At 45.9% G+C, this 27,851-nt stretch overlaps 1 protein-coding gene across 1 annotated transcript in view; it reads right to left on the bottom strand.

Annotated features, from left to right (window-relative positions):
• Positions 1-1,257: 1,257 nt before the first annotated feature.
• hexa (hexosaminidase A (alpha polypeptide)) overlaps positions 1,258-27,851 on the bottom strand; it is a 66,611-nt gene continuing 40,017 nt past the window's right edge. Inside the window, exons 9-14 of the mRNA XM_055933070.1 lie at positions 23,233-23,319; positions 22,972-23,044; positions 13,747-13,927; positions 7,938-8,028; positions 7,280-7,387; positions 1,258-2,291 (exon numbers count right to left, since the gene is read on the bottom strand). Of these exons, the coding sequence (XP_055789045.1) occupies positions 2,228-2,291; positions 7,280-7,387; positions 7,938-8,028; positions 13,747-13,927; positions 22,972-23,044; positions 23,233-23,319 (604 nt within the window). The 3' untranslated portion in view covers positions 1,258-2,227. The remainder of the gene's footprint in view (positions 2,292-7,279; positions 7,388-7,937; positions 8,029-13,746; positions 13,928-22,971; positions 23,045-23,232; positions 23,320-27,851) is intronic.

The following is a 27,851-nucleotide window of genomic DNA, read 5'->3' as shown; positions in this document are numbered from 1 at the left end:
CTACTGACTACAGCAACACCACTAGACCTACTGACTACAGCAACACCACTAGACCTACTGACTACAGCAACACCACTAGACCTACTGACTACAGCAACACCACTAGACCTGCTGACTACAGCAACACCACTAGACCTGCTGACTACAGCAACACCACTAGACCTACTGACTACAGCAACACCACTAGACCTACTGACTACAGCAACACCACTAGACTACAGCAACACCACTAGACTACAGCAACACCACTAGACCTGCTGACTACAGCAACACCACTAGACTACAGCAACACCACTAGACCTACTGACTACAGCAACACCACTAGACCTACTGACTACAGCAACACCACTAGACCTACTGACTAGAGCAACACCACTAGACCTACTGACTAGAGCAACACCACTAGACCTACTGACTACAGCAACACCACTAGACCTACTGACTACAGCAACACCACTAGACCTACTGACTACAGCAACACCACTAGACTACAGCAACACCACTAGACTACAGCAACACCACTAGACCTACTGACTACAGCAACACCACTAGACCTACTGACTACAGCAACACCACTAGACTACAGCAACACCACTAGACCTACTGACTACAGCAACACCACTAGACCTACTGACTACAGCAACACCACTAGACTACAGCAACACCACTAGGTCTACTGGCTACAGCAACACCACTAGGTCTACTGACTACCAGACGTATTAGACAGGCAACAGGTGGCAGCCCCTGCCGGCCAACAGGCATAGCTAACTGAGCTACAGATGAAATCCAACACCACTTACTGCATTGGCAAAGAGGAGATGGCTTTTACCAAATTCAAACCCATTTTACTCACCCAGAAAAATAATGGATTACAAATCAACCCGACATATGGAAATGTTGTGTCCTATCACGGACAGTATCAGGAAGACAGTGCTATAAGGGATCCTTGGGATGTCCCTCACCTAAAAGCAAGTTGATTTATTAGCTAGATTGTAGATTAAGAAATTGATTAGTAGTTGTGAGAGGCGACTAAACATGTATTACATAACCCACGTATCAGTTGACAGGCACATGTTACAACAGTCCTATTGTCTGTTAGCTGATGACTGTTCTAGCATTGTTAATTGTCATCATGTTGCCTGGTTACATTATTATTGTCTGTTAGCTGAATGCAAATGGCTGTCCGTGTAACGGCAGATTTCATCCTCTTCGTCTGAAGAGGAGGTGTAGCAGGGATCGGACCAAGACGCAGCGTGGTAAGTGTCCATGTTTTAATAGAAATAACTGAACACTACAAAACAAATACAAAATAACAAAGTGAAATAACCGAAACAGTCCCGTGTGGCACAAACACTGACACAGGAAACAAACACCCACAAACCAACAGTGAAAACAGGCTACCTAAATATGGTTCCCAATCAGAGACAATGAAAAACACCTGCCTCTGATTGAGAACCATATCAGGCCAAATGACAAACCTAAACATAGAAACACAGAACATAGACTGCCCACCCCAACTCACGCCCTGACCATACGAACTAAAGACAAAACAAAAGGAAAATAAAGGAAATAAGGTCAGAAACGTGACAGTCCGATCATTGTTATTTGTCATCATGTTGCCTGGTTACATTATTATTATTATAGTCTGTTAGCTGAATGAAAATGGCTGTCCAATCATTGTTATTTGTCATCATGTTACCTGGTTACATTATTATTATTATTATAGTCTGTTAGCTGAATGCAAATGGCTGTCCAATCATTGTTATTTGTCATCATGTTACCTGGTTACATTATTATTATTATAGTCTGTTAGCTGAATGCAAATGGCTGTCTAATCATTGTTATTTGTCATCATGTTACCTGGTTACATTATTATAGTCTGTTAGCTGAATGCTAATGGCTGTCCAATCATTGTTAATTATCATCAGGTGTTTCCTTGATGATGTAGAACACATAACTAGAGAGTCAGACATTAAAATAAAAACAACTTTTATATTTGAAAGTGCAACAAACATAATTATACAGGTGATTAAAACAACCCTTTTTTATTTAAAAATACAACTGCAAAACTGTTATTCATTAACGCAGTAAAAAATATATAATCTGGTGCTCCAAAACTCTGTCTTGTGCTCCTTACTTTCTGAAGTTAGGAGCACCAGTGCTACCAATGAAGAAAAGTTCATTTAAAGCCCTGACTGGTCTGCAGTGACACACAACCAGCCATGTTTCAGATACCCTGATACTCATGTCTGCAGTGACCCACAGACAGAGGCTCTGCCTGGATACCGCGCCTGGAGAGAGAGGGAGAAGAGATGGAGAGAGGAGAGGAAGAGGGGAGGGAGAGGAGAGGGAGAGAGGAGAGGAGAGGGAGAGAGGAGAGGGAGAGGAGAGGAAGAGGGGAGGGAGAGGAGAGGGAGAGAGGAGAGGAGAGGGAGAGAGGAGAGGGAGAGAGGAGAGGAGAGGGAGAGAGGAGAGGGAGAGAGGAGAGGAGAGGGAGAGAGGAGAGGGAGAGAGGAGAGGAGAGGGAGAGAGGAGAGGGAGAGAGGAGAGGGAGAGAGGAGAGGAAGAGGGGAGGGAGAGGAGAGGGAGAGAGGAGAGGGAGAGAGGAGAGGGAGAGAGGAGAGGGAGAGAGGAGAGGGAGAGAGGAGAGGAAGAGGGGAGGGAGAGGAGAGGGAGAGAGGAGAGGGAGAGAGGAGAGGGAGAGAGGAGAGGGAGAGAGGAGAGGGAGAGAGGAGAGGAAGAGGGGAGGGAGAGGAGAGGGAGAGAGGGGAAAGGGAGAGAGGAGAGGGAGAGAGGAGAGGGAGAGAGGAGAGGGAGAGAGGAGAGGGAGAGAGGAGAGGAAGAGGGGAGGGAGAGGAGAGGGAGAGAGGAGAGGGAGAGAGGAGAGGGAGAGAGGAGAGGGAGAGAGGAGAGGGAGAGAGGAGAGGAAGAGGGGAGGGAGAGGAGAGGGAGAGAGGAGAGATGGAAAGGGAGATTTAGTTGCCTTAATGACTATTACAAAACAACTGAATTGTGTGTGCATGGCTAAACACATTTGATAAACATCTTGTGGAGCCTACTTTGATTAACATCTTACTTTACTCAAAGTAACGTAACCCCGAAACAGTGTCTGGGCAGAGGAAACTACGGCTGCAGTCAACTCAAAGTAACGTAACCCCGAAACAGTGTCTGGGCAGAGGAGACTACGGCTGCAGTCAACTCAAAGTAACGTAACCCCGAAACAGTGTCTGGGCAGAGGAGACTACGGCTGCAGTCAACTCAAAGTAACGTAACCCCGAAACAGTGTCTGGGCAGAGGAGACTACGGCTGCAGTCAACTCAAAGTAGACGGCCCTAAACCCTCAGCCCTTGAATGACGTTTTAAATCATCACATCCGAGTGTACCTTAAAATGTCCCTTTCCCAAGCGAGGGAGGATGATGATCTGAGATGCAAAAATTTTGAAGTTGAGCTTAAAAACAAGCAACCTAAAGCTATTAATGTACCTAGCAGGCTAATGTAGCTAGCTAGATACACTTACCCATAGCTGGCTAGCAGATCTGTCGTTCTGCCCCTGAACAAGGCTGTTAACCCACTGTTCCTAGGCTGTCATTGAAAATAAGAATTTGTTCTTTATTAAAAAACCTCTTGAAGCTAGGGGGCAGAATTTTTATATTTGGAAAAAGAACGTTCCCAAGGTAAACAGACTATTTCTCAGGCTCAGATATTAGAATATTCATATAATTGACAGATTAGGATAGAAAACACTCTAAAGTTTCCAAAACTGTCAAAATATTGTCTGTGAGTATAACAGAACTGAATTTGCAGGCGATAACCTGAGCAACTCCAACCCGGAAGTGCTTTAAAAAAAAAGAATCCTTGTTACATTGCTTGCCCGTCCTCCATTTAAAGGTATATCAACCAGATTTCTTTTCCAATGGCTTCCTCAGGCTGTGACCAGGCTTTAGACATAGTTTCAAGCTTTTATTTTGAAAAATGAGCGAGATTTATCAAAACGCATCAGTGGATGACCAGGTGTCCTTTGATTGGTTCCTGCGCAAGAGGGATTTTGCTCGACATTTTCTATCTCTGTAGAATTGAACAGTTTACCGTCTGGTTGAAATATGATCGATTACGTATGTTAAAAACAACCTGAGGATTGATTATAAAAAACCTTTGACATGTTTCTACAAACATTACGGATACTTTTTGGAATTTTCGTCTGCCCTTCAGTACCAGAAAGAGCTTGCGGTTTTCTGAACATAACGCGCAACCCAAATGGCGGTTTTTGGTTATAAAGCTAATCTTTATCGAACAAAAATAACATTTATTGTGTAACTGGGAGTCTCGTGAGTGCAAACATCTGAAGATTATCAAAGGTAAGCGAATCATTTTATTGCTTTTCTGACTTTCGTGACCATTCTAATTTGGGGCTAGCTGTTCTTACTGTTGTGTCTAGTGATTGATAAACTCACAAACGCTTGGATTGCTTTCGCTGTAAAGCATATTTTCAAAATCTGACACGATAGGTGGATTAACAACAAGCTAAGCTGTGTTTTGGTATATTTCACTTGTGATTCCATGATTATAAATATTTTTAGTATTATTTTTGAGTTTGGCGCGCTGCCAATTCAGCGGTTGTTTACGAAAATGATCCCTTAAATCGGGATCTGTGCGCCTAGTTAAATAAAAGTAAAATAAAAAAATATATTCTAGCATGATGAATATAACGACTCTCCTCTCTAGCCCAGTTAGCTAGCATGATGAATAACGACTCTCCTCTCTAGCCCAGTTAGCTAGCATGATGAATAACGACTCTCCTCTCTAGCCCAGTTAGCTAGCATGATGAATAACGACTCTCCTCTCTAGCCCAGTTAGCTAGCATGATGAATATAACGACTCTCCTCTCTAGCCCAGTTAGCTAGCATGATGAATAACGACTCTCCTCTCTAGCCCAGTTAGCTAGCATGATGAATAACGACTCTCCTCTCTCGCCCAGTTAGCTAGCATGATGAATAACGACTCTCCTCTCTAGCCCAGTTAGCTAGCATGATGAATAACGACTCTCCTCTCTAGCCCAGTTAGCTAGCATGATGAATAACGACTCTCCTCTCTAGCCCAGTTAGCTAGCATGATGAATAACGACTCTCCTCTCTAGCCCAGTTAGCTAGCATGATGAATAACGACTCTCCTCTCTCGCCCAGTTAGCTAGCATGATGAATAACGACTCTCCTCTCTAGCCCAGTTAGCTAGCATGATGAATAACGACTCTCCTCTCTAGCCCAGTTAGCTAGCATGATGAATAACGACTCTCCTCTCTAGCCCAGTTAGCTAGCATGATGAATAACGACTCTCCTCTCTAGCCCAGTTAGCTAGCATGATGAATATAACGACTCTCCTCTCTAGCCCAGTTAGCTAGCATGATGAATAACGACTCTCCTCTCTCGCCCAGTTAGCTAGCATGATGAATATGACGACTCTCCTCTCTAGCCCAGTTAGCTAGCATGATGAATAACGACTCTCCTCTCTCGCCCAGTTAGCTAGCATGATGAATATGACGACTCTCCTCTCTAGCCCAGTTAGCTAGCATGATGAATATAACGACTCTCCTCTCTAGCCCAGTTAGCTAGCATGATGAATATGACGACTCTCCCCTCTAGCCCAGTTAGCTAGCATGATGAATATAACGACTCTCCTCTCTAGCCCAGTTAGCTAGCATGATGAATAACGACTCTCCTCTCTAGCCCAGTTAGCTAGCATGATGAATAACGACTCTCCCCTCTAGCCCAGTTAGCTAGCATGATGAATAACGACTCATTAGACAACTCTGCAAGGATTATATTGTCAAAATACGTTGGTTAGTCACCAAATACCAAATACCAAATTTCGTTGCGCAAATACCTTTTTAATGCGTCACGCCCGGTATATACTTCCAAAAAAGGTCTAAATAAAAATGGACAAGCAACCCAAAAAATGTATTGTTTGGAAATAATTTATTGTTTTTGAATAAGTGCCAATGCCCCAAATCCACCGCTTCTGCACCTGGCAGCGGCAGTAATGAGTGATATCTATAGGACGTTATGTACCCAAACATATCAGGGTTCACAAAGTACGTGAGGGGTGGTCTAGAGGGGTGGTCTAGAGGGGTGCAAGGCCCCCCGGTCCATAAATTGGAGAATTTAGCATTTTCAAACACCTGAAACAGCTTTTTCCAGCAATCTATAGCAGTAACCATTATGCTTAATCCAATATATATATATTGACATCTAACCATACCTCTTGAGCTGACTGTATCCTCCTGACTGGTGGTTCTTTTGTAAAGAAACTACATATGCTTCTCGTCATCCATACTAAAATATGTGTAAAGGATTGAATGGAATAGAAGTCTTATTCAGTGCATTAGTTATTGCTTTTGTAAAGTCTACCAACCTTGCTACTCTAACTGGATTGATAGGCTGAAATGGTATCTAGTTATGAGAATGGGAGATCGGTTCCCAATCTGGGCTAGCTAAAGCCAACTTCAGGTGGATAGTAGTATTACAGAAAAAAAAACACTGAAATACATTTTTTAAACAGGACAAATGAGGGGGCACGTGCCCCCTTTAGGAATGATGCCTCTGGAGGTGTCCAAGAGCATTTGGCTCATGGATTTTACATGACTGGGCAGGGGCGCAGCCATGGGTGGGCCTACCCACTTGGAAGCCAGGCCTACCTACTGGGGAGCCAGGCCCAGCCAATCAGACTGAGTTTTCCCCCAAAAAAGAGCTTAATTACAGACGATCCCACAGGTGAAGAAGCAGGATGTGGAGGTCCTGGGCTGGCGTGGTTACACGTGGTCTTTGAGGCCGGTTGGACATACTGCCAAGTTCTCTAAAATGGCATTGGAGGCAGGTTATGGTAGAGAAAGTAATATTAATTTATATAGCAACAGCTCTGGTGGACATTCCTGCAGTCAGCAATTGCACGCTCCTTCAAAACTTGAGACATCTGTGGCATTGTGTTGTGTGACAAAACTGCACATTTTAGAGTGACCTTTTATTGTCCCCAGCACAAGGTGCACCTGTGTAATGATCATGCTGTTTAATAATCTTCTTGATATGCCACATCTGTCAGGTGGATTGATTATCTTGGCAAAGGAGAAATGCTCACTAACAGTGATGTAAACAAATTAGTGCACAACATTTGAGAGAAATATACTTTTTGTCATTATAACGCTCGCAGAGCTGTCTAATGGGGAAACGAATCCAGGTTAACTGGGCTAGAGAGGAGAGTCATCATATTCCTATATACATAACCCTGTACCTCAGCAGCCTGCAGCGGAAGTCCACGAGGCGAGGGAAGGCATCGATCACGCTGGAGGTCATCTTCTCATCACTCCACAACCGCTCTGCAGCAGCACTCGCCCTCGGCCTGCACACACTCACACACACACACACACACACACACACACACACACACACACACACACACACACACACAGTCACACACACAGTCACACACACAGTCACACAGTCACACACACACACACACACACACACACACACACACACACACACACACACACACACACACACACACACACACACACACACACACACACACACACCTTGTGTTACTGTATTTAGATTCTTGCCTGTTATTATTTCTGTTTGAAAAATGTCTCTATGGGCCCTGGTCAAAAGTAGTGCACTATATAGGGAATAGGGTTCTATAGGGCTCTGGTCAAAAGTAGTGTACTATATAGGGAATAGGGTTCTATAGGGCTCTGGTCAAAAGTAGTGTACTATATAGGGAATAGGGTTCCATAGGGCTCTGGTCTAAAGTAGTGCACTATGTAGGGAATAGGGTTCTATAGGGTCCTGGTCTAAAGTAGTGTACTATATAGGGAATAGGGTTCTAAGGGCTCTGGTCAAAAGCAGTGTATTATATAGGGTGCTATTTGGGACTCTTTTCTATTTACCAGAGACGAGGAGAGAGGTTGGTAGCGTCAACATACTCTCCCCACATGCACACCTCTCCACCAATCACCAGTTTCTTCTGCTGCTCTGTACCTGTGGAGGTAAAGTACATAGGATAGTACATACTGCACCTGCCAACAATACGACACAACAACACGACACAACAACACGACAACACGACACGACAACACGACAACACGACAACACGACACGACAACACGACACGACAACACGACACGACAACACGACAACACGACACGACAACACGACAACACGACACGACAACACGACACGACAACACGACACAACAACACGACACGACAACACGACACCACGACACAACAACACGACAACACGACACGACAACACAACACGACAACACGGCACGACAACACGACAACACAACACAGCACAACAACACAACAACACGGCACAACAACACGGCACGACAACATGACACAACACGACAACACAACAACACGGCACGACAACACGACACGGCACGACAACACGACACAACAACACGGCACGACAACATGACACAACACGACACAACAACACGGCACGACACGGCGCAACAACACGGCACGACACGGCGCAACAACACGGCACGACAACACGGCACGACAACACGGCACGGCACGGCACAACACGGCACGTCAACACGGCACGACAACACAACAACACGACACAACACGGCACGTCAACACGGCACGTCAACACGGCACGTCAACACGGCACGTCAACACGGCACGTCAACACGGCACGACAACACGACACAACAACACGGCACAACACGGCACGTCAACACGGCACGTCAACACGGCACGACAACACGACAACACAACAACACGACACAACACGGCACGTCAACACGGCACGTCAACACGGCACGTCAACACGGCACGTCAACACGGCACGTCAACACGGCACGTCAACACGGCACGTCAACACGGCACAACAACACGGCACGACAACACAACACGGCACGTCAACACGGCACAACAACACGGCACGACACGGCGCAACAACACGGCACGACAACACGGCACGACAACACGGCACGACAACACGGCACGACAACACGGCACGACAACACGGCACGACAACACGGCACGACAACACGGCACGACAACACGGCACGACAACACGGCACGACAACACGGCACGACACGTCACGGCACAAAAACACGACACGACAACACGACACGACAACACGGCACGACAACACGACACAACAACACGGCACAACAACACGGCACAACAACACGGCACAACAACACGGCACAACAACACAGCACAACAACACGGCAAAACAACACGGCACAACAACACGACACGACAACACGGCACAACAACACGGCACGACAACACGGCACGACACAACAACACGGCACGACAACACGGCACAACAACACGGCAAAACAACACGGCACGACACAACAACACGGCACAACAACACGGCACGACAACACGACACGACACAACAACACGACACAACAACAACACGGCAAAACAACATGGCACAACACAACAACACGGCACTACAACACGGCACGACAAAACAACACGGCACGACACAACAACACGACACGACACAACACAACAAAACAACACGGCAAAACAACACGGCACAACACAACAACACGGCACAACAACACGGCACGACAACACGGCACGACAACACGGCACAACAACACGGCACAACAACACGGCACAACAACACGACACAACAACACGACACAACAACACGACACAACAACATGACACGGCACAACAACACGGCACAACAACACGACACAACAACACGGCACGACAACACGGCACGACAACACGGCACGACAACACGGCACGACAACACGACACAACAACACGGCACAACAACACGGCACAACAACACGACACAACAACACGGCACAACAACACGGCACAACAACACGGCACAACAACACGGCACGACAACACGGCACGACAACACGGCACGACACAACAACACGGCACGACACAACAACACGGCACAACAACACGACACAACACCACGGCACGACACAACAACACGACACAACAACACGGCACGACACAACAACACGACACAACAACACGGCACGACACAACAACACGGCACAACAACACGGCAAAACAACACGGCACGACACAACAACACGACACAACAACACGGCACGACACAACAACACGGCACAACAACACGACACGACAACAACACGACACGACAACAACACGGCACAACAACACGGCACAACAACACGACAACAACACGGCACAACAACACGGCACAACAACACGGCACAACAACACGGCACAACAACACGGCACAACAACACGACACAACACAACAACACGGCACAACAACACGGCAAAACGGCACGACACAACAACACGGCACGACACAACAACACGGCACAACAACACGACACGACAACACGACACAACAACACGGCACAACAACACGGCACAACAACACGGCACAACAACACGGCACGACAACACGGCACGACAACACGGCATGACACAACAACACGGCACAACAACACGGCACGACACAACAACACGACACAACAACACGGCACAACAACACGACACAACAACACGGCACGACACAACAACACGGCACAACAACACGGCAAAACAACACGGCACGACACAACAACACGGCACGGCACAACAACACGGCACGACACAACAACACGGCACGACACAACAACACGGCACGACACAACAACACGGCACGACACAACAACACGGCACGACAACACGGCATAACAACACGGCATAACAACACGGCACAACACAACAACACGGCAACACGGCATAACACGGCACGACGCAACACGGCACGACGCAACACGGCACGACGCAACACGGCACGACATACATACATATATATATACATACATACATACATACATATGTGGACACCACTTCAAAGAAGCGGATTCAGCTATTTCAGCCACACCCGTTGCGGACAGGTGTAGAAAGTAGAGCACACAGCCATGCAATCTCCATAGACGAACATTGACAGCAGAATGGCCGTACTGAAGAGCTCAGTGACTTTCAACGTGGCACCGTTATAGGATGCCACCTTTCCAACGAGTCAGTTCATCAAAGTTCTGCCCTACTAGAGCTGCCCCAGTCAAGACGTAAATGTTGTTATTGTGAAGTAGAAACGTCTAGGAGCAACACCGGCTCAGCCGCAAAGTGGTAGACCACACAAGCTCACAGAACGGGACCGCCCAGTGCTGAAGTGCGTAGCGCGTAAATATCGTCTGTCCTCGGTTGTAACTGACTCATTACCGAGCTCCAAACTACCGAGCTCCAAACTGCCTCTGGAAGCAACGTCAGCACAATAACTGTTCTTCGGGAGCTTCGTGAAATGGGTTTCCATGGCAGAGCAGCCGCACACAAGCCTAAGATCACCATGCCCAAGCATCTGCTGGAGTGGTGTAAAGCTCACCGCCATTGGACTCTGGCGCAGTGGAAATGCTTTCTCTAGAGTAATGAATCACGCTTCACCATCTGGCAGTCCGACAGACGAATCTGGGTTTGGCGGATGCCAGGAGAACGTTACCTGCTGGAATGCATAGTGCCAACTGTAAAGTTTGGTGGGAGGAGGTTCAGGCTAGGCCCCTTAGTTCCAGTAAAGGGAAATCTTAATGCTACAACATACAATGACATTCTAGATGATTCTGTGCTTCCAACTTTGTGGCAACAGGTTGGGAAAGGCCCTTTCCTGTTTCAGCATGACAATTCCCTCGTGCACAAAGCAAGGTCCATTAAAAAAATGTTTGTTGGTCGGTGTGAAAGAACCCCGTCGAAAACCTTTAGGATGAATTGGAACGCCGACTGCGAGCTAGGCCTAATCGCCCAACATCAGTGCCCGACCTCACTAATGGTCTTGTGGCTGAATGGAAGCAAGTCCCCGCAGCAATGTTCCAACATCTAGTGGAAAGCCTTCCCAGAAGAGTGGAGGCTGTTATAGCAGCAATGTTCCAACATCTAGTGGAAAGACTTCCCAGAAGAGTGGAGGCTGTTATAGCAGCCATGTTCCGACATCTAGTGGAAAGCCTTCCCAGAAGAGTGGAGGCTGTTATAGCAGCCATGTTCCGACATCTAGTGGAAAGCCTTCCCAGAAGAGTGGAGGCTGTTATAGCAGCAAAGGGGGGACCAACTCCATATTAATGTCCATGATATTGGAATGAGATGTTGGACCAGCAGGTGTCCACATACTACATGACCAAAAGCGTACTTGCGCTATATTATATTACCCATAGACCTTTAGACCAGTCTCCTACTAATAACTATATTATATAACCCATAGACCTTTAGACCAGTCTCCTACTATAATAATAACTATAGTCCTAGACTATATACAGTCCCAGGGCAGCCCTGCCCCTGCCCCAGTCCTGCCCCAGTCCCAGTCCGGCCCCAGCCCTGCCCCAGTCCCAGCCCTGCCCCAGTCCCAGCCCAGCCCCAGTCCCAGCCCTACCCCAGTCCCAGCCCTGCCCCAGCCCTACCCCAGTCCCAGCCCTGCCCCAGTCCCAGTCCTGCCCCAGTCCCAGTCCTGCCCCAGTCCCAGCCCTGTCCCAGTCCTGCCCCAGTCCCAGCCCTGTCCCAGCCCTGCCCCAGTCCCAGCGCGGCCCTGCCCCAGTCCCAGCGCGGCCCTGCCCCAGTCCCAGCGCGGCCCTGCCCCAGTCCCAGCGCGGCCCTGCCCCAGTCCCGGCCCTGCCCCAGTCCCGGCCCTGCCCCAGTCCCAGCCCCAGTCCCAGCCCTGCCCCAGTCCCAGCCCTGCCCCAGTCCCAGCCCTGCCCCAGTCCCAGCCCTGCCCCAGTCCCAGTCCTGCCCCAGTCCCAGTCCTGCCCCAGTCCCAGTCCCAGTCCTGCCCCAGTCCCGGCCCTGCCCCAGTCCCGGCCCTGCCCCAGTCCCGGTCCTGCCCCAGTCCCGGCCCTGCCCCAGTCCCGGCCCTGCCCCAGTCCCGGCCCTGCCCCAGTCCCGGCCCTGCCCCAGTCCTGCCCCAGTCCCAGTCCTGCCCCAGTCCCAGTCCCAGTCCTGCCCCAGTCCCAGTCCTGCCCCAGTCCCAGTCCTGCCCCAGTCCCAGTCCTGCCCCAGTCCCAGCCCTGCCCCAGTCCCAGTCCTGCCCCAGTCCCAGCCCTGCCCCAGTCCCAGTCCTAGTCCTGCCCCAGTCCCAGTCCTGCCCCAGCCCTGCCCCAGTCCCGGCCCTGCCCCAGTCCCAGCCCCGCCCCAGTCCCAGCCCCACCCCAGTCCCAGCGCGGCCCTGCCCCAGTCCCAGCCCTGCCCCAGTCCCAGCCCTGCCCCAGCCCTGCCCCAGTCCCAGCCCTGCCCCAGCCCCAGTCCCAGCCCTGCCCCAGTCCCAGCCCTGTCCCAGTCCCAGTCCCAGCCCTGCCCCAGCACCAGTCCCAGCCCAGTCCCAGCCCTGCCCCAGCCCCAGTCCCAGCCCTGCCCCAGTCCCAGCCCTGCCCCAGTCCCAGCCCCAGTCCCAGTCCCAGTCCCAGCCCTGCCCCAGCCCCAGTCCCAGCCCTGCCCCAGTCCCAGTCCCAGCGCCAGGGCAGCCCAGCCCCAGGATACTGCAGTAGTGGAGGCTGCTGGAGGAACAAATCAGAGGACGAGCCCATTGGCTGAAATGGAATAAATGGAAAGGTATCAATGTGTTTCGCGTTTTTAATTTATTTGTTACCTTTTGAACACATCGATTTGATACCGTTCCATTCATTTCATTCAAACCATTACATTAAACCTGTTCACCGATTTTTAAGTGACACCAGCTTCTGCACACACCAGTGAAGTTGAGTGGCTGTATGGTGTAGTATGTTTTCCAGTCCTGTCCGTAGTTGATGTGGTTGATGTACCAGGGGGCAGCCAGTATGACCCTGTACCCAGCCAGGGTGATGCTACTCAGCTCCTGTTGTATCTGACCTGGGCTACCCTTCCAGATGTGGAGCACCGTGTCCACTGGGATCTGAGGCAGGGTAGAAACAAAGTGCCATGTACACTACCGTTCAACAGTCTGGGCTCACTTAGAAATGGCCTTGTTTTTGAAAGAAAAACTAAAAATGTTATCCATTAAAATAACATCAAATTGATCAGAAATACAGTGTAGACATTGTTAATGTTATAAATGACTATTGTAGCTGGAAACGGCTGGTTTTTAATAGAATATCTGCATAGGCGTACAGAGGCCCATTATCAGCAACCATCACTCCTGTGTTACAATGGCACGTCGTGTTAGCTAATCTAAGTTTATCATTTTAAAAGGCTAATTGAACATTAGAAAACCCTTTAGCAAATATTTTAGTACAGCTGAAAACTGTTGTTCTGGTTAAAGAAGCAATAAAACTGGCCTTCTTTAGACTAGTAGAGTATCTGGAGCATCAGCATTTGGGGGTTTGATTACAGGTTCAAAATGGCGAGAAACAAAGACTTTCTTCTGAAACTCATCAGTCTAATAGAGTCTAATTCTCTTGTTCTGAGAAATGACGGCTATTCCATGTGAGAAATTGCCAAGAAACTGAAGATCTCGTTCAACGCTGTGTACTACTCCCTTCACAGAACAGCACAAACTGGCTCTAACCAGAATAGAAAGAGGAGTGGGAGGCCCCGGGGCACAACTGAGAAAGAGGACAAGTACATTAGAGTGTCAAGTTTGAGAAACAGTCGCCTTACAAGTCCTCAACTGGCAGCTTCATTAAATAGTACCCACAAAACACCAGTCTCAACGTCAACAGTGAAGAGGCGACTCCGGGATGCTGGCCTTCGAGGCAGTTCCTCTGTAAAGTGTCAGTGTTCTTTTGCCCATCTTAATCTTTTATTTCTATTGGCCAGTCAGAGATATGGCTTTTTCTTTGCAACTCTGCCTAGAAGGTCAGCATCCCGGAGTCGCCTCTTCACTGTTGACGTTGAGACTGGTCTCCCTTATCTTTCTTTTTCAGAAAGTACTTGTAACAACAAAATAAAAAGTATTTAATCCCACCTGGTGGGAACAATAACTACATCAGCCTGAGTGCTGGTCAATGGTTCTGTTAAGAGAATTATGTTCTATGTTCATAAACTGAACCTCAATTAACTACTCAGTCTGCAACCCAGAATTTATAAGATACTGGTTGAAATGAAAACAGAGGCCCAGCCTACAATAATCAAATGTTTATTCATGAGAGCCCCCCCCCCCCCCGTTGTACAAACCCATCCACTACGCACATACCTTCACACACAAACAGTAGGTATCCTACGCACATACCTTCACACACAAACAGTAGGGTATCCTACGCACATACCTTCACACACAAACAGTAGGTATCCTACGCACATACCTTCACACACAAACAGTAGGTATCCTACGCACATACCTTCACACACAAACAGTAGATATCCTACGCACATACCTTCACACACAAACAGTAGGTATCCTACGCACATACCTTCACACACAAACAGTAGGGTATCCTACGCACATACCTTCACACACAAACAGTAGGGTATCCTACGCACATACCTTCACACACAAACAGTAGATATCCTACGCACATACCTTCACACACAAACAGCATACCTTCACACACAAACAGTAGGTATCCTACGCACATACCTTCACACACAAACAGTAGGGTATCCTACGCACATACCTTCACACACAAACAGTAGGGTATCCTACGCACATACCTTCACACACAAACAGTAGGTATCCTACGCACATACTGTATCACTACCCACGTCTCTGAGGCCTAGCTGACCTGAGACCTTGAGAAGTCCTCCCTGTCCTCCTAAGTTATCTCACTTCCTGCCAGGTGGGTTCAAGCACAGTCTAACTGTTCTCGGTATCTTTCTTCAGCCCCCCCCCCCCGCACATAAATTCCATTATCAGGTTGACAACCACAAGTAGGGGAGAGTGGGGTAAGTTGAGACATTTCATTACATTCAGCATCACTCTGTCAAGGAAAATATAGAATTCACTTTCCTTCACTGCAAACTGTCCCACTCCACACTATCCCACTCCACACTATCCCACTCCACACTATCCCACTCCACACTATCCCACTCCACACTATCCCACTCCACACTATCCCACTCCACACTATCCCACTCCACACTGTCCCACTCCACACTATCCCACTCCACACTATCCCACTCCACACTATCCCACTCCACACTATCCCACTCCACACTATCCCACTCCACACTATCCCACTCCACACTATCCCACTCCACACTATCCCACTCCACACTATCCCACTCCACACTATCCACTCCACACTATCCCACTCCACACTATCCCACTCCACACTATCCACTCCACACTATCCCACTCCACACTATCCCACTCCACACTATCCCACTCCACACTATCCCACTCCACACTATCCCACTCCACACTATCCCACTCCACTCCACTCTATCCCACTCCACACTATCCCACTCCACACTATCCCACTCCACACTATCCCACTCCACACTATCCCACTCCACACTATCCCACTCCACACTATCCCACTCCACACTATCCCACTCCACACTATCCACTCCACACTATCCACTCCACACTATCCCACTCCACACTATCCCACTCCACACTATCCCACTCCACACTATCCCACTCCACACTATCCCACTCCACACTATCCCACTCCACACTATCCCACTCCACACTATCCCACTCCACACTATCCCACTCCACACTATCCCACTCCACACCACTCCACTCCATTCCACTCCATTCCACTCCATTCCACTCCACTCCACTCCACACCACTCCACACCACACCACTCCACACCACTCCACACCACTCCACTCCACTCCACTCCACTCCACTCCACTCCACTCCACTCCACTCCATCCACACCACTCCACTCTATTCCACTCCACTCTATTCCACTCCACTCTATTCCACTCCACTCTATTCCACTCCACTCTATTCCACTCCACTCTATTCCACTCCATTCCACTCCACTCTATTCCACTCCACTCTATTCCACTCCATTCCACTCCACTCTATTCCACTCCACTCTGTTCCACTCCACACTAGTTAAGAGGTTCTAACCCTTGAAAGCAAGGGGCCAGACGGTATAGTATCTAGCCCAGTCATGAGTAGGTCCAGGCTGGTCTAGGTACCAAGGAGAAGCCAGGACGACCCTGAGGCCTGCCTTGGTCACCCTGCGGACCTCACACAGGTAGCATCCGCCCTTCCACACCTCCACCACTGACAGAGAGCTGCAACACAGCTGGTGTTTACATTAGGGAGATACAGGTACGGACCATATGATCTGGGTGTTTACATTAGTGTTTACATTAGGGAGATACAGGTACGGACCATATGATCTGGTGTTTACATTAGGGAGATACAGGTACGGACCATATGATCTGGGTGTTTACATTAGTGTTTACAATAGGGAGATACAGGTACGGACCATATGATCTGGGTGTTTACATTAGGGCGATACAGGTACGGACCATATGATCTGGGTGTTTACATTAGTGTTTACATTAGGGAGATACAGGTACGGACCATATGATCTGGGTGTTTACATTAGTGTTTACATTAGGGAGATACAGGTACGGACCATATGATCTGGGTGTTTACATTAGTGTTTACATTAGGGAGATACAGGTACGGACCATATGATCTGGGTGTTTACATTAGGGAGATACAGGTACGGACCATATGATCTGGGTGTTTACATTAGTGTTTACATTAGGGAGATACAGGTACGGACCATATGATCTGGGGGTTTACATTAGTGTTTACATTAGGGAGATACAGGTACGGACCATATGATCTGGGTGTTTACATTAGGGCGATACAGGTACGGACCATATGATCTGGTGTTTACATTAGTGTTTACATTAGGGAGATACAGGTACGGACCATATGATCTGGTGTTTACATTAGTGTTTACATTAGGGAGATACAGGTACGGACCATATGATCTGGGTGTTTACATTAGTGTTTACATTAGGGAGATACAGGTACGGACCGTATGATCTGGGTGTTTACATTAGTGTTTACATTAGGGAGATACAGGTACGGACCATATGATCTGGGTGTTTACATTAGTGTTTACATTAGGGAGATACAGGTACGGACCGTATGATCTGGGTGTTTACATTAGTGTTTACATTAGGGAGATACAGGTACGGACCATATGATCTGGGTGTTTACATTAGGGAGATACAGGTACGGACCATATGATCTGGGTGTTTACATTAGGGAGATACAGGTACGGACCATATGATCTGGGTGTTTACATTAGTGTTTACATTAGGGAGATACAGGTACGGACCATATGATCTGGGTGTTTACATTAGTGTTTACATTAGGGAGATACAGGTACGGACCATATGATCTGGGTGTTTACATTAGTGTTTACATTAGTGAGATACAGGTACGGACCATATGATCTGGGTGTTTACATTAGGGAGATACAGGTACGGACCATATGATCTGGTGTTTACATTAGTGTTTACATTAGGGAGATACAGGTACGGACCATATGATCTGGTGTTTACATTAGTGTTTACAATAGGGAGATACAGGTACGGACCATATGATCTGGGTGTTTAGATTAGGGAGATACAGGTACGGACCATATGATCTGGGTGTTTACATTAGTGTTTACATTAGGGAGATACAGGTACGGACCATATGATCTGGTGTTTACATTAGTGTTTACATTAGGGAGATACAGGTACGGACCATATGATCTGGGTGTTTACATTAGTGTTTACATTAGGGAGATACAGGTACGGACCATATGATCTGGGTGTTTACATTAGGGAGATACAGGTACGGACCATATGATCTGGGTGTTTACATTAGTGTTTACATTAGGGAGATACAGGTACGGACCATATGATCTGGTGTTTACATTAGGGAGATACAGGTACGGACCATATGATCTGGGTGTTTACATTAGTGTTTACAATAGGGAGATACAGGTACGGACCATATGATCTGGGTGTTTACATTAGGGAGATACAGGTACGGACCATATGATCTGGGTGTTTACATTAGTGTTTACATTAGGGAGATACAGGTACGGACCATATGATCTGGGTGTTTACATTAGTGTTTACATTAGGGAGATACAGGTACGGACCATATGATCTGGGTGTTTACATTAGTGTTTACATTAGGGAGATACAGGTACGGACCATATGATCTGGGTGTTTACATTAGGGAGATACAGGTACGGACCATATGATCTGGGTGTTTACATTAGTGTTTACATTAGGGAGATACAGGTACGGACCATATGATCTGGGTGTTTACATTAGTGTTTACATTAGGGAGATACAGGTACGGACCATATGATCTGGGTGTTTACATTAGTGTTTACATTAGGGAGATACAGGTACGGACCATATGATCTGGGTGTTTACATTAGGGAGATACAGGTACGGACCATATGATCTGGTGTTTACATTAGTGTTTACATTAGGGAGATACAGGTACGGACCATATGATCTGGGGGTTTACATTAGTGTTTACATTAGGGAGATACAGGTACGGACCATATGATCTGGGTGTTTACATTAGGGCGATACAGGTACGGACCATATGATCTGGGGGTTTACATTAGTGTTTACATTAGGGAGATACAGGTACGGACCATATGATCTGGTGTTTACATTAGTGTTTACATTAGGGAGATACAGGTACGGACCATATGACCTGGTGTTTACATTAGTGTTTACATTAGGGAGATACAGGTACGGACCATATGATCTGGGTGTTTACATTAGTGTTTACATTAGGGAGATACAGGTACGGACCATATGATCTGGGTGTTTACATTAGGGAGATACAGGTACGGACCATATGATCTGGGTGTTTACATTAGTGTTTACATTAGGGAGATACAGGTACGGACCATATGATCTGGGGGTTTACATTAGTGTTTACATTAGGGAGATACAGGTACGGACCATATGATCTGGGTGTTTACATTAGGGCGATACAGGTACGGACCATATGATCTGGTGTTTACATTAGTGTTTACATTAGGGAGATACAGGTACGGACCATATGATCTGGTGTTTACATTAGTGTTTACATTAGTGAGATACAGGTACGGACCATATGATCTGGGTGTTTACATTAGGGAGATACAGGTACGGACCATATGATCTGGTGTTTACATTAGTGTTTACATTAGTGAGATACAGGTACAGACCATATGATCTGGTGTTTACATTAGTGTTTACATTAGTGAGATACAGGTACGGACCATATGATCTGGGTGTTTACATTAGGGAGATACAGGTACGGACCATATGATCTGGTGTTTACATTAGTGTTTACATTAGGGAGATACAGGTACGGACCATATGATCTGGGGGTTTACATTAGTGTTTACATTAGGGAGATACAGGTACGGACCATATGATCTGGTGTTTACATTAGTGTTTACATTAGGGAGATACAGGTACGGACCATATGATCTGGTGTTTACATTAGTGTTTACATTAGTGAGATACAGGTACGGACCACATGATCTGGGTGTTTACATTAGGGCGATACAGGTACGGACCACATGATCTGGGTGTTTACATTAGTGTTTACATTAGTGTTTACATTAGGGAGATACAGGTACGGACCATATGATCTGGGTGTTTACATTAGTGTTTACATTAGGGAGATACAGGTACGGACCATATGATCTGGTGTTTACATTAGTGTTTACATTAGTGAGATACAGGTACGGACCATATGATCTGGTGTTTACATTAGTGTTTACATTAGTGAGATACAGGTACGGACCACATGATCTGGGTGTTTACATTAGGGAGATACAGGTACGGACCATATGATCTGGGTGTTTACATTAGTGTTTACATTAGGGAGATACAGGTACGGAGCATATGATCTGGGTGTTTACATTAGTGTTTACATTAGGGAGATACAGGTACGGACCATATGATCTGGGTGTTTACATTAGTGTTTACATTAGGGAGATACAGGTACTGACCATATGATCTGGGTGTTTACATTAGGGAGATACAGGTACGGACCATATGATCTGGGTGTTTACATTAGTGTTTACATTAGGGAGATACAGGTACGGACCATATGATCTGGGTGTTTACATTAGTGTTTACATTAGGGAGATACAGGTACGGACCATATGATCTGGGTGTTTACATTAGGGAGATACAGGTACGGACCATATGATCTGGGTGTTTACATCAGGGAGATACAGGTACGGACCATATGATCTGGGTGTTTACATTAGGGAGATACAGGTACGGACCATATGATCTGGGTGTTTACATTAGGGAGATACAGGTAAGGACCATATGATCTGGGTGTTTACATTAGTGTTTACATTAGGGAGATACAGGTACGGACCATATTATCTGGGTGTTTACATTAGTGTTTACATTAGGGAGATACAGGTACGGACCATATGATCTGGGTGTTTACATTAGTGTTTACATTAGGGAGATACAGGTACGGACCATATGATCTGGGTGTTTACATTAGTGTTTACATTAGGGAGATACAGGTACGGACCATATGATCTGGGTGTTTACATTAGGGAGATACAGGTACGGACCATATGATCTGGTGTTTACATTAGGGAGATACAGGTAAGGACCATATGATCTGGGTGTTTACATTAGTGTTTACATTAGGGAGATACAGGTAAGGACCATATGATCTGGGTGTTTACATTAGGGAGATACAGGTACGGACCATATGATCTGGTGTTTACATTAGGGAGATACAGGTAAGGACCATATGATCTGGGTGTTTACATTAGTGTTTACAATAGGGAGATACAGGTACGGACCATATGATCTGGGTGTTTACATTAGGGAGATACAGGTACGGACCATATGATCTGGTGTTTACATTAGGGAGATACAGGTACGGACCATATGATCTGGGTGTTTACATTAGGGAGATACAGGTACGGACCATATGATCTGGGTGTTTACATTAGTGTTTACATTAGGGAGATACAGGTACGGACCATATGATCTGGGTGTTTACATTAGTGTTTACATTAGGGAGATACAGGTACGGACCATATGATCTGGGTGTTTACATTAGTGTTTACATTAGGGAGATACAGGTATGGACCATATGATCTGGGTGTTTACATTAGGGAGATACAGGTACGGACCATATGATCTGGTGTTTACAATAGGGAGATACAGGTACGGACCATATGATCTGGGTGTTTACATTAGGGAGATACAGGTACGGACCATATGATCTGGTGTTTACAATAGGGAGATACAGGTACAGACCATATGATCTGGGTGTTTACATTAGTGTTTACATTAGGGAGATACAGGTACGGACCATATGATCTGGGTGTTTACATTAGTGTTTACAATAGGGAGATACAGGTACGGACCATATGATCTGGGTGTTTACATTAGTGTTTACAATAGGGAGATACAGGTACGGACCATATGATCTGGGTGTTTACATTAGGGAGATACAGGTACGGACCATATGATCTGGGTGTTTACATTAGGGAGATACAGGTACGGACCATATGATCTGGGTGTTTACATTAGTGTTTACATTAGGGAGATACAGGTACGGACCATATGATCTGGTGTTTACATTAGTGTTTACATTAGGGAGATACAGGTACGGACCATATGATCTGGGTGTTTACATTAGGGAGATACAGGTACGGACCATATGATCTGGTGTTTACAATAGGGAGATACAGGTACGGACCATATGATCTGGGTGTTTACATTAGGGAGATACAGGTACGGACCATATGATCTGGGTGTTTACATCAGGGAGATACAGGTACGGACCATATGATCTGGGTGTTTACATTAGGGAGATACAGGTACGGACCACATGATCTGGGTGTTTACATTAGGGAGATACAGGTACGGACCATATGATCTGGTGTTTACATTAGTGTTTACATTAGGGAGATACAGGTACGGACCACATGATCTGGTGTTTACATTAGTGTTTACATTAGGGAGATACAGGTACGGACCACATGATCTGGTGTTTACATTATACTTACTTTTTCATGGTAGTCAAAGACGTCCTGCCAGACTATGGCTGTCTTGTTGAGTCCCTTCGTAATGTTCACCATACTGGAAGACACAAACACACAGACCCCTGTAGCATCCGCAACTTAAACCTAGCCGGTCCCACAGTCCCAGAGCAGCCCACCAATACGTACTACTTTCATTTCATTATCTTGGAAATAAATCATATCCATTTTTTAGGTGTATTTCTGCACCATACAGGTCTCCATATTGGTCCTTTATTGTCCACTAACTTTTCCATGTAGTAGGATTCCAGTTTTGTGTAGTCAGTTCCAAACCCCATCTTCAGCATGAAGCCTCGGACATCAGGGTTGGACTTCCTGTGAGAAACAACATATTACAATCTGATCATTCTCGGGTCAAGTACTGGGGTGTATTTAATCTGACGATTCTGTTGCAAACGGAACTAAAACAAGAGTTCCTATTGGACAAATTTAGGTAAGCCCCTCCCTGTTCCGTTTGCCTTCCGTTTTCACAAAACATTTTGCAACAGACACGGCAGAATGAAAAAACGCCTGGAAATTTGTGCAAGCTAAAGTACAATACACCTGACGGTTATGTATTCAAGCTAAAGTACACCTGACGGTTATGTATTCAAGCTAAAGTACAATACACCTGACGGTTATGTATTCAAGCTAAAGTACAATACACCTGACGGTTATGTATTCAAGCTAAAGTACACCTGACGGTCATGTATTCAAGCTAAAGTACACCTGACGGTTATGTATTCAAGCTAAAGTACATCTGACGGTTATGTATTCAAGCTAAAGTACACCTGACGGTTATGTATTCAAGCTAAAGTACACCTGACGGTTATGTATTCAAGCTAAAGTACACCTGACGGTTATGTATTCAAGCTAAAGTACAATACACCTGACGGTTATGTATTCAAGCTAAAGTACAATACACCTGACGGTTATGTATTCAAGCTAAAGTACACCTGACGGTTATGTATTCAAGCTAAAGTACAATACACCTGACGGTTATGTATTCAAGCTAAAGTACAATACACCTGACGGTTATGTATTCAAGCTAAAGTACAATACACCTGACGGTTATGAATTCAAGCTAAAGTACAATACACCTGACTGTTATGTATTCAAGCTAAAGTACAATACACCTGACGGTTATGTATTCAAGCTAAAGTACAATACACCTGACGGTTATGTATTCAAGCTAAAGTACAATACACCTGACGGTTATGTATTCAAGCTAAAGTACACCTGACGGTTATGTATTCAAGCTAAAGTACATCTGACGGTTATGTATTCAAGCTAAAGTACACCTGACGGTTATGTATTCAAGCTAAAGTACACCTGACGGTTATGTATTCAAGCTAAAGTACATCTGACAGTTATGTATTCAAGCTAAAGTACAATACACCTGACGGTTATGTATTCAAGCTAAAGTACAATACACCTGACGGTTATGTATTCAAGCTAAAGTACATCTGACGGTTATGTATTCAAGCTAAAGTACAATACACCTGACGGTTATGTATTCAAGCTAAAGTACAATACACCTGACGGTTATGTATTCAAGCTAAAGTACAATACACCTGATGGTTATGTATTCAAGCTAAAGTACAATACACCTGACGGTTATGTATTCAAGCTAAAGTACATCTGACGGTTATGTATTCAAGCTAAAGTACACCTGACGGTTATGTATTCAAGCTAAAGTACATCTGACGGTTATGTATTCAAGCTAAAGTACATCTGACGGTTATGTATTCAAGCTAAAGTACAATACACCTGACGGTTATGTATTCAAGCTAAAGTACAATACACCTGACGGTTATGTATTCAAGCTAAAGTACATCTGACGGTTATGTATTCAAGCTAAAGTACAATACACCTGACGGTTATGTATTCAAGCTAAAGTACAATACACCTGACGGTTATGTATTCAAGCTAAAGTACACCTGACGGTTATGTATTCAAGCTAAAGTACAATACACCTGACGGTTATGTATTCAAGCTAAAGTACATCTGACGGTTATGTATGCAAGCTAAAGTACATCTGACGGTTATGTATTCAAGCTAAAGTACATCTGACGGTTATGTATTCAAGCTAAAGTACAATACACCTGACGGTTATGTATTCAAGCTAAAGTACAATACACCTGACGGTTATGTATTCAAGCTAAAGTACAATACACCTGACGGTTATGTATTCAAGCTAAAGTACAATACACCTGACGGTTATGTATTCAAGCTAAAGTACAATACACCTGACGGTTATGTATTCAAGCTAAAGTACATCTGACGGTTATGTATTCAAGCTAAAGTACACCTGACGGTTATGTATTCAAGCTAAAGTACATCTGACGGTTATGTATTCAAGCTAAAGTACACCTGACGGTTATGTATTCAAGCTAAAGTACATCTGACGGTTATGTATTCAAGCTAAAGTACACCTGACGGTTATGTATTCAAGCTAAAGTACATCTGACGGTTATGTATTCAAGCTAAAGTACACCTGACGGTTATGTATTCAAGCTAAAGTACACCTGACGGTTATGTATTCAAGCTAAAGTACAATACACCTGACGGTTATGTATTCAAGCTAAAGTACATCTGACGGTTATGTATTCAAGCTAAAGTACAATACACCTGACGGTTATGTATTCAAGCTAAAGTACAATACACCTGAAGGTTATGTATTCAAGCTAAAGTACACCTGACGGTTATGTATTCAAGCTAAAGTACATCTGACGGTTATGTATTCAAGCTAAAGTACATCTGACGGTTATGTATTCAAGCTAAAGTACACCTGACGGTTATGTATTCAAGCTAAAGTACAATACACCTGACGGTTATGTATTCAAGCTAAAGTACACCTGACGGTTATGTATTCAAGCTAAAGTACATCTGACGGTTATGTATTCAAGCTAAAGTACATCTGACGGTTATGTATTCAAGCTAAAGTACATCTGACGGTTATGTATTCAAGCTAAAGTACATCTGACGGTTATGTATTCAAGCTAAAGTACATCTGACGGTTATGTATTCAAGCTAAAGTACACCTGACGGTTATGTATTCAATGTGCCGCTTTATTTTATGGACATAGAATACCAACACCCCCCCTTCCTGCCCTCAGAACAGAACAGAACTCGGGACATTGTGTCAGCAAGGTTTTGAAATCGTTCAACAGGGATGCTGGCCCATGCTGACTCCAATGCTTCCCACAGTTGTTCTCAAGTTGGCTGGGTGTCCTTTGGGTGGTGGACCATTCCTAAAATTAATACACATGGGAGACTGTTGAGCGTGAAAAACCCAGCAAATCAAGTTCTTGACACCCAAACCGGTGCGCACCTACCACCTACCACATACTACCTACCACCTACTACCTAACTACCTACCTACCACCTACTACCTACCACCTACTACCTAACTACCTAACTACTTACCACCTAACTACCTACCACCTAACACCTACCACCTAACACCTAACTACCTACCACCTAACTACCCACCACCTACTACCTAACTACCTACCACCTACCACCTAACACCTACCACCTAACAACCTACCACCTAACACCTAACTACCTACCACCTAACTACCCACCACCTACTACCTACCACCCACTACCTACCACCTACCACCTACCACCTACTACCTACCACCTACTACCTACCACCTACTACCTACCACCTATTACCTACCACCTACTACCTACCACCTAATTACCTAACTACCCACCACCTAACTACCCACCACCTACTACCTAACTACCTACCACCTACTACCTACCAACCTACCAACCTACCACCTACCACCTACTACCTACCACCTACTACCTACCACCTACCACCTAATACCACCTACTACCTACCACCTACCACGTACCACGTACCACGTACCACCTACCACCTACTATCTACTACCTAACTACCTACTACCTACCAACTACCACCTACTACCTACCACCTACCACCTAATACCACCTACCACCTAATACCACCTACTACCTACCACCTAATACCACCTACTACCTACCACCTACCACCTACTACCTACCACCTACTACCTACCACCTACCACGTACCACCTACCACCTACTATCTACCACCTAACTACCTACTACCTAACTACCTACTACCTACCACCTACTATCTACCACCTAACTACCTACTACCTAACTACCTACTACCTACCACCTACTATCTACTACCTAACTACCTACTACCTAACAACCTACCACCTACTATCTACTACCTAACTACCTACCACCTACTATCTACTACCTAACTACCTACTACCTACCACCTACTACCTACCACCTACTACCTACCACGTACCACCTACCACCTACTATCTACCACCTAACTACCTACTACCTAACTACCTACTACCTACCACCTACTATCTACTACCTAACTACCTACTACCTAACAACCTACCACCTACTATCTACTACCTAACTACCTACCACCTACCACCTACTATCTACCACCTACTATCTACCACCTAACTACCTACTACCTACCACCTAACTACCTACTACCTACCACCTACCACCTAACTACCTACCACCTAACTACCTACTACCTACCACCTACCATCTACCACCTACCATCTACCTACTACCTAACTACCTACCACCTAACTACCTACCACCTAACTACCTACCACCTAACAACCTACCACCTAACTACCTACTATCTAACTACCACCTACTACCTAACTACCTACCACCTACTACCTACTACCTAACTACCTACCATCTACCACCTAACTACCTACTACCTAACTACCTACCACCTAACTACCTACTCCCTACCACCTACCACCTACCATCTACCACCTAACTACCTACTACCTACCACCTACCACCTACTACCT

The sequence above is a fragment of the Salvelinus fontinalis genome, chromosome 9 (assembly GCF_029448725.1).
Source record: "Salvelinus fontinalis isolate EN_2023a chromosome 9, ASM2944872v1, whole genome shotgun sequence".
NCBI classification, from domain to species: Eukaryota; Metazoa; Chordata; class Actinopteri; order Salmoniformes; family Salmonidae; genus Salvelinus; species Salvelinus fontinalis.
Note: the sequence above shows the minus strand (reverse complement) of the source record. Positions and strands in the feature narration are given on the sequence as shown.